The 17,407-nt window shown below is 35.8% G+C and overlaps 1 protein-coding gene across 1 annotated transcript; it reads left to right on the forward strand.

The window, feature by feature from the left end:
- The first annotated feature begins 5,844 nt into the window (after nt 1-5,844).
- On the forward strand, nt 5,845-6,279 carry LOC138341960 (uncharacterized). Its single transcript, XM_069294142.1, has one exon. It carries the CDS (start codon nt 5,845-5,847, stop codon nt 6,277-6,279), a length of 435 nt encoding a protein of 144 aa, XP_069150243.1.
- Nucleotides 6,280-17,407: the final 11,128 nt, after the last annotated feature.

Below are 17,407 nucleotides of genomic sequence, written 5' to 3' on the forward strand. Positions count from 1 at the left end.
TGCCTTTGTAATTAGATTCTATGAGCGATTGATGCATGCGTTGGTATAACTTCTGGTAGATGATTTTAGGAATGATTGTGATTGTGTGTAATGTGTGTTCTCGTACTCTTTATGATTTTTTATGTACATCCGAATGATGAATGTCATATGTGCACAAAGCATGTTATTTTTTTGTAATTGTGTTGTCACTGTTTAGTTGAAAAAATTGTGAATTATGTGTTTATGTAATGTTGTGTGTTTAACATGCAAAAAAGAAATAGTGATGTTCATGAACAAGAGAATGAAAGTAAAGTCGTTAACGAATTGGTTAAAAGTACATGTAAAACTTTAAGCTAAACACATAGGCTAAATGCAAGAGAGTGAATTAAAGGCATATGTTAATTGACTATAGTTTCGGCTAATGACTACTAAAATTGAAGAGAAATAGATGCTTCCATTAAGGGTTGAACTCGACACATTAAGGTCCTAACACTAAGAGAAGAAGTCTTAAATCAAAAGAAAAAAATAGTGTGAGAAAGGGGATTCGAACCCAGCTACTCACCCAAGGCTGTGAGACACACAAATCTCACACCATAATGAAATAATAAAATTGAGGACACTGGGATTCGATCCCGGATTCTCTTGGAAGAATATACGAAGAAACCTAACACTCTAAATAATTAAAAATAAAATGCTGCCCAAGGGATTCAAACACGGGTTCTTTTGACCGAAATTGTGAGGATCATAAAGTCTTACATATAATGATATAAAATGCAGCCACTAGGGATCGAACTTCGTTCCCCTTGGACGAATGTACAAGATGCATAAGTCTTGCACAATATACACTAAGATGATCATGAAAAACTTAACTAGATATGAGTAACCCTAAAGGTGTACTACCATGAGTGTTAAGTACACTAAAGGCCATGAGCATGGCATATGATGTAAGTTAAAGGCAAGATGAAGAAATGAACATTCATGTAATGAGGTGAGTAATTATGTTAAACTATGATGCTAATGAAATTGGTGACAACATGATCAGAGTTTAAAATGAATGGTGAGACAAGTCTCAACCAAGCCTGAGTAATGGTCACTAAAAGTACTCACCTAAGAGAGTGTTGAATATTAAGAGACAAGTATCAATCACATTCTATATGTAAGAGTAAGGACAATTCACACTTAATAAGTAAAGAAGACACGAGAAATAATCTAACGAGTTATTAATACCTCATGCTAAAAAGCAAGCACCGATGATGTATGAGTTGAATGTAAATAGGAACTTTAAACTAAGAACCGATAGGCTAGCTATGAGTGGTGATGCCTTCTTTTGGGAAGGGTGGAGGTTCACATAAATCGCATGAGATGAGAGTGTCCACCAAGGTGGGTATGGGGTTCCCTAAATCTCCAAATCTTTGAACTATGTTGCCAATATAGGGAACTAGCTTGGTTCGAACCCCTAAAGCTAGCATGTTTTTGGTTTCACTTTGGCCAGTGACTCCACCTCTTTTCGGTGTGGAAGAGACACCGGATTTCATGATGCTCAAATGATCTATGTCGGTTAAGATTGAAGTTCCTCAAAGTATTAAATATAATAAAATGAACGATACCAAAGGTGTTTTTGCAAGACAATCAAGAGGTGAAACCAAATTCAAGTAATGACATTATGTCATTCTTGGTCATTTTACTTCATGATCCCGATGAGATTCTTAAACTTCATCCTAGGTATAACTGGTGTTTACATCAGTGTATGAATTAATGAAATGAATAATGTGTAGTATGAATGAATGAAAGAAGAATACTCTGTGTTTGCAAAAGGAGGCCCTCGGGTTGAGGTCCCATATGTTGGTCCCTCACTTGAGATGTCTTATTGCTTCATCCATGATTCCAAGGTCTCGTGGATATGAAATGTATAATATATGAAACATGAAATGTATGTTATGTGAACCTATTTGTGTATGATGTGTGACATATTCATGGTATACCCTTCCTTATACGAATTAGGCAAGTCAAGAGACTTGACCTCCTAAGGAAGAATGTTGATTAGGAAGAGCCATTCTTGTTCATGCATTACCGTTATGTGTTGCTGCATATACTCATTCTTAGTACATATGTGTAATAATTCCATACAATATTACTATTTAGGTGCAGGCTCACGTTGATGTTTAAGGTATCATTGCAGCTTTTCAGACTCAGAGATTTCATCCGAACTTGGTAGGTCCTCATGCATTCGAGGATGCCTGCTTTTACATTTCTTGCTTAGTAGTAGGTTTGAACTCGTGGAGTATTTTCTAGTAGTGTTTCTTTCCTATTTTATTCAGACTCTTGTAATAGTGTCATTTTGGCAAGTATTACTTATGACTTGGTATTCTATTTCTTTCAAGTTGTATGTTTCTATAACTAGATGGTAGATATATGAGCAATGAACCTCCTTACAAATATGTGTTTATATGAAGTCTATGTATACTTCAACTATAAAAAAAAGTTTTAAATTTTCCGCTAAAATTAACCGTGTAAATGTGACAAATGCAAGAAGAGACTTGTCTGTGACCCCTGAGAGATCAACGATCTGGTTGTGATTTGGATTCCCGAATCCGGGTTGTGACAAACTTGGTGTGAGAGAATTAAGTTAAATATACAAGACATCAAGCTCATATTAACAACGTTATGTAGTATCTATGTTATGGTAGTGAAGTGCACCAGTATAATGAATTAGACACTACATAAGGCTTATGAAATTTTCCCTTCTTCTACTCTTCATTGTGCTAAGTAGAATTGTGACATAATTGAGTCATTAAGAATCTAATACTCTTCTTGTATCTACGTGTATATAATTAATACAAGGAGAAATGTAGGCAGGTGGGTAGGTGAGGCAGTTGTTGGAGGAAATCAAGTTCCTCCTCAAGCCCCAATTGCTGCTGATCAAGCGCCTTTCAATCGAGTTGGTTTGACAGATGGTGAAGTGAGGAATGCTTTGCAGCAGATGGCACATGCTATCACAACTCAGGATCAAGCCATCACAGATCAAGCCGTGAAAAAGGGTGCTCCCAGAGAGAACCCTCATGCTAGAACCATGGCTAGTAGGCTGAGGGACTTCCCCAGAATGAACCCCTCAATTTACTACAAATCCAAGACCAATGAGGATCCCCATGAGTTCATGGATGAGGTCCACAAGATCCTTTATGCCATGGGAGTAAATGAGGAAGCGAAGGCTGAGTTGTCTGCATATAAACTCAAGGATGTGGCACATATTTGGTACCGGATGTAGGCTGATAGACTAGCACGTAGAGATGTTCCTATCTCTTAGGATGTTCTCAACACTGCCTTTCTGGAGAGATTCTTCCCTAGAGAGCAACGAGAAGTTAAGGTTGAAGAGTTCATCAACCTAATATAGGGAGTATGTCTGTCAAGGAGTATTCCTTGAAATTCGTTAAACTCTCAAGGTATGCTTCTTCTCTGGTGGCAAATGTAAGGGACGAAATGAGCCGATTTGTGAATGATGTGTCGGAGGATCTAGTGGAAGATTGTCGGCAATCCATGTTTCATGATAGTATGGATTTGGGTAGGTTGATGGTGCATGCTTAGCAAGTGAAGGAGAGCCACCGTAAGAGGAGAGTTCATGTAAGCAAGAAGCCTAAGACTGCGGATCATTATGGTTCTAGCTCGGGTAGGGGCTTATTTTGAGTCCAGAACAGGCCAAAGTTCAAGAGACATTCAGGTAATTTTGCTTCTTCAGGGAATTCAAATGACAAAGTGAACGAGTCTAGACCAAGAAGGAGCAATGAAAGGAATGTCCAGCGAAAAATCAAGCTTTGTGGTAAATGTGGACATCCTCATTGGGGTGAATTTTTAGTAGGTACTAACACCTGCTTCATGTGTCAAGAATGGATACATGATCCGATATTGTCCTCAAACGATGAATGAGACCAAGGTAGGTGCTCAGCCTCGTCCGAATGCAAATGCTGCAACCTAACTCCTAAGCGGAACCAGTTTTATACGTTGAAAGGTAGAGAAGAGCAAGAGAAATCAGCTGATGGTGTCACAGGTATTTGCATATCTTTACTTTCCCTGTGTATGCATTGTTATATCTAGGATCCACTCTATCATTTGTTCTCCTTTGATAGCTAGTAGATATTATGCGCTTCCTAACGTCCTGCATGAGCCGATTCTAGTAAGTACCCCCATATGAGACGACATTAGAGTAGAAAAGTGTATAGAAATTGCCCAATTTACATCCTTGATAGATTCACTCGCTGATCTTGTGGAATTAACCATGCTCGATTTTGATATAATCTTGGGTATGGATTGAATCCATAAGTGTTATGCCACAATAGATTGTCAAAACAGGGTATGAGGTTTCAGTTTCCAAATGAGTTAGAGTGGGAACGGGAAGGGCATGGTTCAAGTCCAGTCGGCCAAATTGTTTCACACTTAAAGTCCAATAAGATGAAATCTAAGGGATATTTGTACCACTTAGTTAGAGTCAATGACTTAGATCAAGAAGTTCTTTCAATAGAATTTGTGCCGATAGTGAATGAGTTTTCAAATGTATTTCCGAAGGATTTACAATGAATCTCTCTGAACGTGAGATTAATTTTGGTTTTAATTTAGATCCCAACACCAAGCCAATTTCTTCCCCAATACAGGATGGCCCCGGCTGAACTCAAAAAGTTGAAGTTGTAGATAAAAGATCCACTTGATAAGGGCTTCGTCTAGCCAAGCATATTTCCATGGGGTGCTACAATATTGTTCATAAAGAAAAAGGAATGAACCCTTAGAATGTGCATCGATTATCGACAACTTAACAAAGTCACTATAAAGAATAAGTACCCTCTTCCCAGAATTGACAATTTATTTGACCAAATCCAAGGTTCAAGTTTATTTTCAAAGATAAACCTTCGATCAGGCTACCATCAGCTTAGAGTGAGGCGAGAAGACGTCCCTAAAATGGATTTTTGTACTAGATATGGTCACTATGAGTTTCTAGTAATGTCATTCGGTCTCACTTACGCACCAGGCGCATTTATGGACCTTATGAATAGGTTTTTTAGTGTACCTTGATTCCTTCACCATAGTATTCATATATGACATTCTCATATACTCTAAGTCTAAAGAAGAGCATGGGGTACAGTTAAGAAAGGCACTGCAAGTACTGAGGCAACATCATCTGTATGCAAAGTCAAGCATATGTGAATTCTGGTTGAGATCTGTGACCTTTCTTGTTCATGTTGTGACTGACCAAGGTGTTGAAGTTGATCCTAAGAAGGTTTAGGAGGTGAAGAATTAGTCGAGACCCCTTTCTACTACAGATATTTGGAGTTTTCTAGGCTTAGACAATTATTATCGCATATTTGTGGAAGGATTTTCCACTATTGCGGCTCCACTGACAGCCTTGACGAAGAAGAAGGTAAAGTTTGAGTGGTCTGAGAAATGTGAGAAGAGCTTCCAAGATCTCAAAGACCGACTCACTTCAGCCTAGTTCTAATATCGTCGAGGAGTGGTGCAGGATATGTGGTGTACTGTGATGCTTCCTGGGTAGGTTTGGGAAGTGTTCTTATGCAAGATGGCAAGGTGATTGCATATACATCGAGACAGTTGAAGATCCACCAGAAGAACTATCCTACTCATGATCTTGAGTTAGGTGTTGTGGTGTTTACATTAAAACTCTGGAGACATTATTTATATGGTGTACATGTTGATGTATATACTGACAATAAAAGTCTTTAGTATGCTTTTACGTAGAGGGAGTTGAACCTTCGTCAGAGGAGATGTCTAGAGCTGCGCAAAGATTAAGATATGAGTGTTTATTATCTCTCGGGTAAGGCCAATGTGGTGGCTGATGCATTAAGTTGATTGAGCAATGGGAGCATGTCTAATATCGATGAAGATAAGAATGAGTTGGTTAAAGAGCTAAACCAATTGGCTAGATTGGGTGTACGGATGGAAGATGCAGCAAGTGAGGGTGTTTCCGTTCACTCAAGATCTGAATCCTCGTTTGTTGTTGATGTTAAAGCCAATCAGCATCTCAACCCAGTACTCATGGAGTTGAAAGACTCAATATTGAGTAAGTTGAATGAATTGTTTTCCCTAGAAGGGGATGGTCTACTCAGGTACCAAAACAGGTTATATATGCCTACTATTGATAATTTGAGGACTAATATATTGGCAAAAGCTCATGGTTCAAGGCACTCCATTCATCTAGGTGCCAAAAAGATGTACCATGACTTTAAAGAGGACTATTGGTGGGAAGGAATGAAGAGAGATATGTCTAAATTCGTGGAGGAGTGTCCGAATTGCCAATAGGTTCAGGCAGAACACCTTAAGTCTGGGGGTCTCACTCAGACGGTTCAGATTCCAACATGGAATTGGGAGGCTATCAATATGGATTTTGTGGTTGGTTTTCCAAAGACTAGGAAACCACATGATTCAATATGGGTTATTGTTGACAGAATGTCCAAGTCTGCTCATTTTGTACCTGTTAAGTCTATTTACAAAGCTGAAGATTATGCCAAGCTTTATATTGATGATATAATAAGATGGCATGGGATTCCTCGGTCTATCATCTCGGATAGGGGATCCCAGTTTACTTCTAGTTTTTGGAGATCTTTTCAAAAGCGCTTGGATTCACAGGTAAAGCTTAGTACTGATTTTCATCCGCAGACGGATGGACAAGAAGAGCGTACCATCCAGACCCTTGAATACATGTAAAGAGATTGTGTTATTGACTTCAAGGGGAGTTGGGATGATCACTTGCTGCTGAAAGAGTTCTCTTCAATAATAGCTACTATTCTAGTATTGTGATGGCGCCTTTTGAAGCACTATATGGACAAAGATATAGGTCTCCTGTAGGGTGGTTTGAAGTAGGAGAATTACCATCCTTGGCCCTGAAATCGCACATGAGGCTATGGAGAAGGTAAGAATGATCAGAGATATATTGGCTACTGCTTACAGTCGTCAAAAATTCTGTACAGACAAAAGAAAGAGATCTCTAGAGTTTGAGGTAGTGATCAAGTCTACTTGAAGATATCACCTATGAAAGGGGTGATGAGGTTTGGTAAGAAAGGTAAGTTGAGTCTGAGGTATATAGTTCCTTATGAGGTCTTGCAGCGAGTAGGAAATGTGGCCTACGAATTGAAGTTACCTCAAGAATTGGCTTCTGTTCATCCAGTGTTTCACGTTCCAATGCTCAAGAAGTGTCTAGGCGCTCCAACATCCGTTCTTCCTGTGGAGGGGTTAGGATTTGATGAGAACCTTTCCTATGAAGAGGTTCCAATCACAATTCTAGATCGTTAAGTGACGCGACCGAGGAACAAGGACGTTGCCATTGTGAAAGTCCTATGCCGGAACCACCTTGTTGAGGGAGCAATGTGGAAGGCCGAGGATGATATGAGATCCTGCTATCCTCATTTGTGCAGTTCCTAAGGCTAGATATTCTATTCCTAAAGTCTGATTTACGTTTAAGAAACTCTATGTTCTAAGTGTTGTAGTCAACTTGGTGTGATAGGTCACTAATCGTATATGTTATAATGGCACTATATCAGTTAAAACGAAGTTATGTTGCTTTTTTTGTGTAGCATAGGCATGTTTTCTGTGTTGCATGATTTGTCGTGTGCATTAATATAAGTGTGATTGACAATGAAATTTCTCAATATCAAATATGAAGCTTTAGATTAGCTTAAATGGTATAAATCATCCGTATAAGTGTGAATCCAATGTTCAAAAAGGAGAAATGTTTAAGTATCATGGAGTAGCTTTCGAAAATCACCCTCTTTGTTAAATGGTGAGTAGTGTCATTCCGGGATGAATATTCCTAGGGGGGGGGGATAATGTAACAATCCAAAAACGACTATGCTAAGTAAGACCTATATGCACCTAGAATGCATAGGTTAGACAAGTTCACACAACTTTATGCGTGTGGAACCGGACCCCAAGACCTGTGCACCAGCCAAGCCAACCTACTTGGTGAGTTATTTGAGCTAGGAAGGGGTTGTTCCAGCCATGATAGGTCCCCAATACTAGGATTCACCCGGGTGAGTCTTAACCGGACTTAGAGGGTTAGTCCTAGGTCTTAAGGGTTCTAGGGGTAAAAAGGTAATTTTGAGTTTAGGGATAGTATGGTAATTAACCTAGGCTGATATTTGATTAATTTAATAATGTTTTTAATTAGTCAAAATGGGTCAAAGCTCAGTGGTCAAACCCGAGTTTGATAAGATCTCCACACTCGGGTTCAAGCCCAGTTGGAGGAACAAAATGGGGCGATTTAACTGATTTAAATTAGACAAAAATCAGGAGGGACATTATAGTAACCTAATATGAAGATTATAATCTAATCTTTTCATCTAAGTTATGTTGAATAATTCAACAACAAACTCCTCAAGCATGAGGCGCAGGACTCCCACTAAAAGTGTATATCATGTACACTCTTAATTCTTTATATACTCCTTAAAACATTTTTCAGCTTTACCTTACAATTAAAAAACATAAAAAAAAAAGTAACTTACTATTCTAAGGAATTCTCAGCTTCATCCATCAAGAATCAAAAAAGAAAATTCGTACGCCTAATTGTTTTAAGAAATAACGTTAAGAACCTCACTTGGGAACAATAATCAAAGCTCGGAAGAAAAGTTTATGTGAGGGTTAGGACGTGTGGTTGTGGCTGGTTGTCAAGGCTAAAAAAGGTATGGGTTTTCTTCTCTGTTGGTCCCTATCCTTAGAGTCCCCTAAGGCTCAGTTAAATTTCAATATAATAACTAAGGTTTTCCTCTATGGATGCCCCTGTCAATAGATCTTATTTACGATTGATGCATGTGTTGGTATGACTTCTGGTAGATGATTTTATGAATGATTGTGATTGTGTGCAATGTGTGTTCTCGGGATGTTTATGATTTGATATGTACGTCCGGATGTTGAATGTCATATGTGCACAAAGCATATTATTTTTTCGTAATGTTTTGTGACTCTTTACTTGAAGAAATTGTGAATTATGTGTTTATGTAATGTTGTGTGTTTAACATGCAAAAAGAAATCGTGATGTTCATGAACAAGAAAATGAAATTAAAGTCCTTAACGAATTGGTTAAAACTAAATGTAAAACGCTAAGCTTACGCATAGACAAAATGCAAGAAACTGAATTAAAGCCATATGTTAATTGAGTATAGTTTCGGCTAATCTCTAGTAAAAATGAAGAGAAATAGATGCTTCCTATGAGGGTGGAACTCGATACCTTAAGGTCCTAACACTAAGAGAAGAAGCCTTAAATCAAAAGAAAAAAATAATGTAAGAAGGGGGATTCGAACCCGGCTATTCGACCAAGGGTGTGAGACACGTAAATCTCACACCAGAATAAAATAATAAAATTGAGGCCATTGGGGTTCGATTCCGTATTTTCTTGGCAGAATATATGAAGATACCTAACACTCTAAATAATTAAAAATAAAATGTTGCCTAAGGGATTCGAACACGAGTTCTTTTTACCGAAATTATGAGGCTCATAAATCTTACATATAATGAAATAAAATTCAGCCACTAGGGATTGAACTTGGGTCCCCTTGGCCAAATGTACAAGATGCATAAGTCTTGCACAATATATACTTAGAGGATCATGAAACACTTAACTAGATATGAGTAACCCGAAAGGGGTACTACCATGAGTGTAAAGTACACTAAAGGCCATGAGCATGATATATGATGTAAGTTAAGGGAAAGACGAAGAAATGAACATTCACGTAATGAGGTGGGTAATTATGTTAAACTATGATGCTAATGAAAATGGTGACAACATGATAAGAGGCTAAAATGAATGGTGATACAAGTATCAAACAATCCTAAGTAATGGTCACTAAAAGTACTCACCTAAGAGAGTGTTGAATATTAAGAGACAAGTCTCAATAGCATTCTATATGTAAGTGTAAGGACAATTCACACTTAATGCGTAAAGAAGAGATGAGAAATCATTTAATGAGCTATGACTACCTCATGCTAAAAAGCAAGCATCGATGATGTATGAGTTGAATGTAAATAGGAAATTTACACTAAGTACCGATAGTCTAGCTATGAGTGGTGATGCCTTCTAGGGTAAGCGCGGAGGTTCACATAAATCTCATGAGATGATACTTTCCACCAAGGTAGGTATGGGTCTCGAACCCCTAAAGCTAGCATGTTTTTGGTTTCAATTTTGCCAGTGACTCCACCTTTTCTCAGTGTGGGGGCGACACCGGATTTACAGATGCTCACATGATCTATGTTGGTTCAGGTTGAAGTTCCTCAAGGTACTACAGATAATAAAATGTTTGTGAAAGACAATCAAGAGGTGAAACCGGATTCAAGTAATGACATTAGGTCACTCTTGGTCATTGCACTTCATGATCCCGATGAGAGTCTTAAACTTTATCCTAGGTATAACTGGTGTTTACATCATCCTTTGAATGAATGAAATGAACAATGTGGATTATGAATGAACGAATGAAGCAGACTCTTTGTTTGCTAATGGAGGTCCTCGAGTTGAGGTCCCATATGTTGGGCCCTCATTTGAGATGTCTTAATGCTACGTCCATGATTCCAAGGTCTCGTGGATATGAGATGTATAATATATGAAACATGAAATTTATGTTATGTGAACCTATTTGTGTATGATTTGTGACATATTACAGTATGACCTTTCTATTATGAATTAGGCAAGTGAAGAGACTTAACCTCCTAAGGAAGCATGATGATTCGGAAGAGCCATTCTTGTTCATGCATTACCATTATGTGTTGCTGCATATACCCATACTTAGTAAAGGTGTGTACTAATTTCATTTAATATTACTATTTTAAGTACAGGCTCAGGTGGAAGTTGAAGGTATCATTGCAGATGTTCAAACTCAGAGATTTCATTCGGACTTGGTAGGTTCTCATGCATTTGAGGATGCCTCCTTTAAATTTCTTGCTTAATACTAGGTTTGAATTAGTATAGTATGTTCCACAATTGTTTCTTTCCTATTTTATTTAGACGCTTGTAATAGTGCCATTTTGGCAAGTATTACTTATGACATGGTATCATATTTCTTTCAAGTTGTATGTTTCTATAAGTAGATGGTAGATATATGAGCAATGAACCTCCTTACAAATACGTGTTTATATGAAGTCTATGTATACTTAAACTATAAACAAAAAGTACTAAATTTTCTGCTAAAATTAACCGTATGAATATGATGAATGAAAGAAGAGGCTTTTATGCGACCTCTGAGAGGTCAACCATGCCGGTAGCGATTTGGATTCCAAAATCTGGTTCGTGACAATGATCTAGGTTATAAAGTATGTTGAGGATTGGCCTAAGTATCTTGTCTTAAGCTATGATCTAGTATTGAATTGTGATACAATGATTATTCTGGCCTTGTGAACATGTTTTTTATTGACTTATGATGATGTATACCCAAATTGGGTTGAATTGAGAGTTTGTGGTAGACCTTGATGATGAACTATGGAGGAGACTTGGTAAGTCTTATGATCCTTATCTTTTACATCAGATTGTGGTTAATTGTGATTAAGTCATGATATTGTATTGGAGTATGCCATGTATTATGATTGATAGGGAAGTATGATTTTTGATTGAAATGTCATGACTATGAATTATGAGATGTTAGCATAAGATGTGAATGTTATAAGGATGGTGAATGATTTACCAATGTGCCATATTATGATATGAGAATGTTACTGTGCTAAACCTTACCTATATGAATTGTAATGGAAGGATAATACTGATGTTGTTCTTGTTGATCTATGATGATTATGATGCTATACAAGTATTAGACCCTATGACCTACAATAAGATATAATGATTGATAAAGACATTAAAAGCATTTCAAAGAGGGACTCTAGCTTAGCACCGAGTGAACTAGAGTGAGGGGTGGTCTTTCTCACATAGGGAGGGTAGGATCACTAATATACTTTGAGATTGGAGACTAGAATTCACTTAGCATAAAGAGGGTCCCAACTATATCTCCTAGTTATTGAACTATGTTGACCCTATAGGAATACTAGCTAGTGTATCCACATAGTTGATGTGTACATGTTTTGGTACTACCTTTGAAAGTAGTCCGCCTTCTTTTGGTGTAAGGTTCCATGACACCGGATTCCACATTAGCTCATGTGGTCTATGTCAGTTAGGGAAAGATATTTCCAAAAGGTAAAATGAACTAAAGGATTGAACTCTAACTAAGATGACTTAAGGGGTTTATCTTAGTCTAGGTAGGGGTATGGGACTCTACCTAAACATTGCACTAGTTAGCCTTGAAGGGAGTCTTAGGAGGGTGTTTTTATATATGAAAATGCTTATAATGCTATATTATATGTATATAATGAACTTGCACATTGTAGATACTATATATTGATTGATGTCACCCATCAATATATGTTGGTCTATATTGTTAAAGCAAAATGATATGTACTCTTAAATGTTATGATATGTGAAGTAGGATGTTAGTCATGACTCTTGTTGGTTTACTTGATTAAGTAAAGTTATGGAGCTTTGCTTGGTCATTGCACTTGTTGACTTGATAAGGGTTCATGGTTAATTGTCTTTCTTTGATTATGTTAAAATTTACTCTTATACATGCTTGTTGCTAATATGACTTAATGATAGGGCTACTTGGATGTATATTCAACTATATGGTTTCAAAAACACCCACAATTAGGATTGTCGCTATTAGGTCGGGGAAATTTTGCCATGCCCCAATCCTACACCTTGGACGTGGCCAATACCCGAGAACCATTGTTGGTCCTCAAGAGAAAACTAATCCCAATTGACTACAAACAGAGATTAATGTAACACCCCAGAAAATTTTGAGCTAAGACTCAAACCATTCTTTGTTGAGAATAAGATTTTTACCAAGGAATTTAAATTTTTTTAAGTGTTAAAGTCACTATATGTAGCACCTTGAGTTTCAAAAAGAACTAACGAGAATTCCTTAAAGTCATTTTCCTAGGTTCTTCTAAGTTTTGAGTCAACTTCAAACAACCATAACTTTTAGCACATGATGATTTAGGAGACCCATAAGATATCCAATGAAATATTTTTTAACTCCTCTTTCCAATGCCACAAAATTTACTAATATTTGAACTCGTATGAGGGAGATAAGCCTTTTTTAAGTCAGGTTGTCTAATTAAAGAAAGTTGCTCAAAAATAGGAGGGGTATTTAAGTCTTTTTCTTACACCCACTTATTCTAAATGCAAATAAAACCCAATTAAGGATCTAAACCGGTTGGAATAAGTTTCATTCACTCTCAAAAGAGCTTAGAGTTTTAGAGAGAAGACTCAAGAGGAGAAAAAGTTCAAAGTTTCAAGCATTTGTTCAAGATATTCAGGATTTCGCCAAGAAGAGGACCCAAAATTTTCTAATGACAACCTGGATAAGCAAATAATTTAATCAATTTGTACCAACTTTTCAAAAGAATTGATACCAAGAAGAGGACAACTATAGACGGGTAATTAGAGAGGTGTGTTAAATGACCTTGGGGTAGGTATACTTACTTTCTTCGAACACGAAATTATTGGAAGCACACGCACATCAGAGCTCAATATACACATTGATTCCATTGACGATGGAGTTGAAAATGTGTCGATATTTCAAAGTAGATGCCACCATTGTTTCTTATCCAACAATCGCTATCCAGAATCCCTAAAATGTTAATTAGGGTGCAACAATCAAATTGAGATAAATTGGAGGGAAGAGGAGAAAATATCTCTGCCTTAATATTATAAATAATTGAATTTTAATTTGAGGATTATCACAATTAATATTTTATATATAACTTTTCACATTCATTAAGAATATTTTTGTAAACAAATAGTTTATTCGTATAATTTATGCGAAACATATATTTTAAATACAACAAACCAAACACACAATAAAAAATATTTTCAATATAACTTATCACATTATAGATTATTCCTTTATAACTAATTTCGTCATAACTTGAATTCAAACCAAACAACTCCATAGGGTTGGTTCATTAGTGATAAATTCATGACATTAGTCAATATTTAACACCGAGTTACCTAAAAAATGGGCACATGTGTGTCAGTTTATACACATAAATATATGCATTTTAATATTTAAATCTAATATCAAAATGCATAAGCATCAATGTTCACTATATAAAACATGATCATTGCTGCTTAATATGTATTTTTAGCAGCAATTATTATTTTTTATGCATGTCTTTAAATATTTTAGCGACATTGATTCGAATGACACTTAATTAATACCGATAAATATTCTAACACTCAATATTAATATCAATATTTATTGTCGTAACTAACTTATCTCATTTTGGACTGCGTTCCTCGGAAAAGACTTGAATGGCTTACTTGGGGAAAAAGGTGATCTCAATATAAATTAATAAAATAAAATTTCATATCCTATATATGGATCTCCTAGCATTTGAAAAGATTATTAGATATTTAAGTGATTTGTGCTTTATACATGTGAAATGGATATGCAATTTAAAGAAAGATTAGTAAATTATTTACTTTCTCTATTTTAATTTGTAGATATAATTTGACTCGTCATAAAATCTAAGAAATTTGAGTATATTTTGTAATGTTTTAATATTTTTTAAATATAAATGCATTTTTAAATAAAACAGTAGATTTTTATCATTTTTATCAAATAGTTGGGACTCAACACGAGTAAAAATTTCATAGCATCATAAAGTATTTATCAAATAAAAAATATATTTTTTGTTTACTAAAAAAAATGTCAAATAAATTAGACAATGTTTTTATAAAAAAAAGAATTACTAGTAGTTGAAGCGGAGAAGCAAGAAAATGGTGATGATTATGGGTGTGCTTAGTACGAAAGGAAAACATTTTCTAACTTTTTCATATTTGGTTGAGATAAAAGTGTTAGAAAATATTTTTCAAATCAATTCAACTTTTAAAAAAAATTAAGAAAAATGACTTCCCTTCAGAAGTTAAGAAAAAGATTTTCCAAAACTGTCATCCAACTTCGAATTACATTATTTTTTTAAAAATATCAATCTCTAAAAAATTAAGTTTGTTTTAAAAAAATATTTGATTTCAAATTTAATTTTTTTTCACCCCTACCCGCGCACTCCCCACCCAACCCACCTCACCTCCCAAAATAAATTTTCAGTTTGTTTTTAAAATTATTTTCAATTTCAATTTCATTTTTTTTATTTTTTGACCCCTAACCTCCCCCACCTTCTACCCCCACAACCCCCCCCCCCCCCCCCCCCAACTTAAAAAAAATTGTTTTTAAAAAATATTTTTCAACTTCAAATTTTTATTATTTCACCCATATTCCTCCTTCCCTAACTCCCCCCCGCCCCCCCTCCCCCCCCCCCCCCCCCCCCCCGCGTGAAAAAATAATTTAAGTTTATTTTTTAAAATATATTTTCGATATCAATTTTTTATTTTCCCACTCCTACCTTGACCCCCGCCCCCTAACACCAATCCCACCTCCCAAAAAAAATTTTCATTTAAAAAAAATAATTTCAACATCAAATTTTATTTTTTTTCACTCCTACCACGCCTACCAGCCCCCCAACCTCACCAAAAAAACGTAATTTATTTTTAAAAAATATTTTTCGACTTTAAATTTTTATCTTTTTAACCCCCACCTCACCAGCCCCCCTCCCCCCCCCCCCCCCCCCCCCAAAAAAAAGAATCATTTTTTTAACTTTCATTTTTTAATTTCAATAATTATTTTCTACTCTAAAAAAATAAAAGATTTTTCATTTATAAATTAAACAAGATTAGTTTCTTCTCACCAACCAAATACGAGAAAATAAATCATCAATATACTTATATTCCAGATAAATATTTTCCACATTTTTCCTTCCTACAAAACACACCACCCTATATAAAAAAAATTCAATGAAATGAACTTACGCAAAAAGAGGCACAACTCTCATTTTGCAAAGTAAAAAAAATATTCATCAGTGTTTTTGTAATAACTTTTGTTATGTCTAATAAATTCTCATATTAAAATAAAAAAGAAGAGAAAAGACATAAAGACACCATCGAAGTTGTCCCATATTTGTATAAAGACACCTAAACTTTTAAAGTGTCCTATCACCCCACCAAAAATACTATATATCATTGTAAATTGGCCATTTTTATCCATTCCATCGTCTATGTAATGCCAGTGTTGCTCACTCTCTAGGTAACCCGACCCGACCCGACCCTTTTTTTTGAAGAAAATTCGTGAACTTATTTTCATTTTTTTTCTCAACTTTTCCCTAAAACCAAACGAAATACACAGTGTTGCTGTTGACGATAGTGTTGTTGTTGCCAATCTCGTTGTTGATAATTGTGATCGTTGTTGATGTGTATATGTGAAGATTCTTGGAGATTGAAGGTCTATAAGGTTAGGGTTCTAAAATCTTCACTTTTTTTTCTATTATTCTGATTTTATGGATTATTATAGTGTGGAAGTGTTAGAATCGACCTCCTACAGTTGACATTGTTAGGATATTTTTGAGTATGTTGGGTAATCAACTTAGTGTAGGGTATTGTGTTATTGACTTAGTGCAACTGTTATTGATTAGGGTTTTGTGATGGCGTTTTAAGTTAGGGTTAGATGTTATCCACTTAGATCGAATCTTATTATTTGTCTCTAATACATTTGTAGACTTCAATTTGTACACTATCAACTTATATTGTTAGTGTTTTTGTTCTGTTAGTACTGTTAAAGCTAAATGTTAGTGCTTTTTTCTACTTTTGTTTGTTAGTGTTTTTGCTGTTGTTGTTTGTTAGTGATTATGTTTGTTGTGTACAACTTGTTAGAGTTATTTATTAAAATGTGTGTTTGAATTGTGTTTGTTGTTGTTACATGATTTTTCAGGATGGCTTTTACTCTAATAACTTTAAGATGGTATCATGGGGGGAAATCAAATTTGGTGCACCACCTAAATATATTGGGTGGCATGTGACATAATTCTTAGATGTAGATGTTGATAGGATGTCTTATTTTGAGTTGAGGGACTGCATAAAGAAACTAGGATATACAATAGATTGTGATTTTTTCATAAAGTGGGATGGGTTATTGGTCCTTGTTGATAATGATAAGGTTATATTTGACCTTTTCAATATGATAAATGATGGGGATACAGTGGAGGTGTATATTTGTCATGGGGTTAGTGAATCTAATCAGGCCCCATTTGAATTGGAGTTTGTCCCTCATGTGACTTAAAGTGGGGTAGGTGAGGAATATTTTAATGAGACTTCTAACCCTAATAATCAGCCTCCTACTTCTACTTTTCCTTCCATCCTTACAACTGGTCCTTCTGAAACTTCCAGCACTCCATTTGAAGCTCAGTCTTCTACTGTGCCTCCACCATCTCCTTCTATTATGCCTCCTCCTTCATCTGATTATCCTATAATAGATAATGATCCAACTGATGATGAATTGGAAGATGAATCAGG

Source organism: Solanum lycopersicum, chromosome 2, assembly GCF_036512215.1.
Source record: "Solanum lycopersicum chromosome 2, SLM_r2.1".
In the NCBI taxonomy this organism is placed as follows: Eukaryota; Viridiplantae; Streptophyta; class Magnoliopsida; order Solanales; family Solanaceae; genus Solanum; species Solanum lycopersicum.

Excerpts from the sequence above, each read along its gene's own strand:
- LOC138341960 (XM_069294142.1), top strand. The coding sequence starts at position 5,845 with ATGTCTAATATCGATGAAGATAAGAATGAGTTGGTTAAAGAGCTAAAC.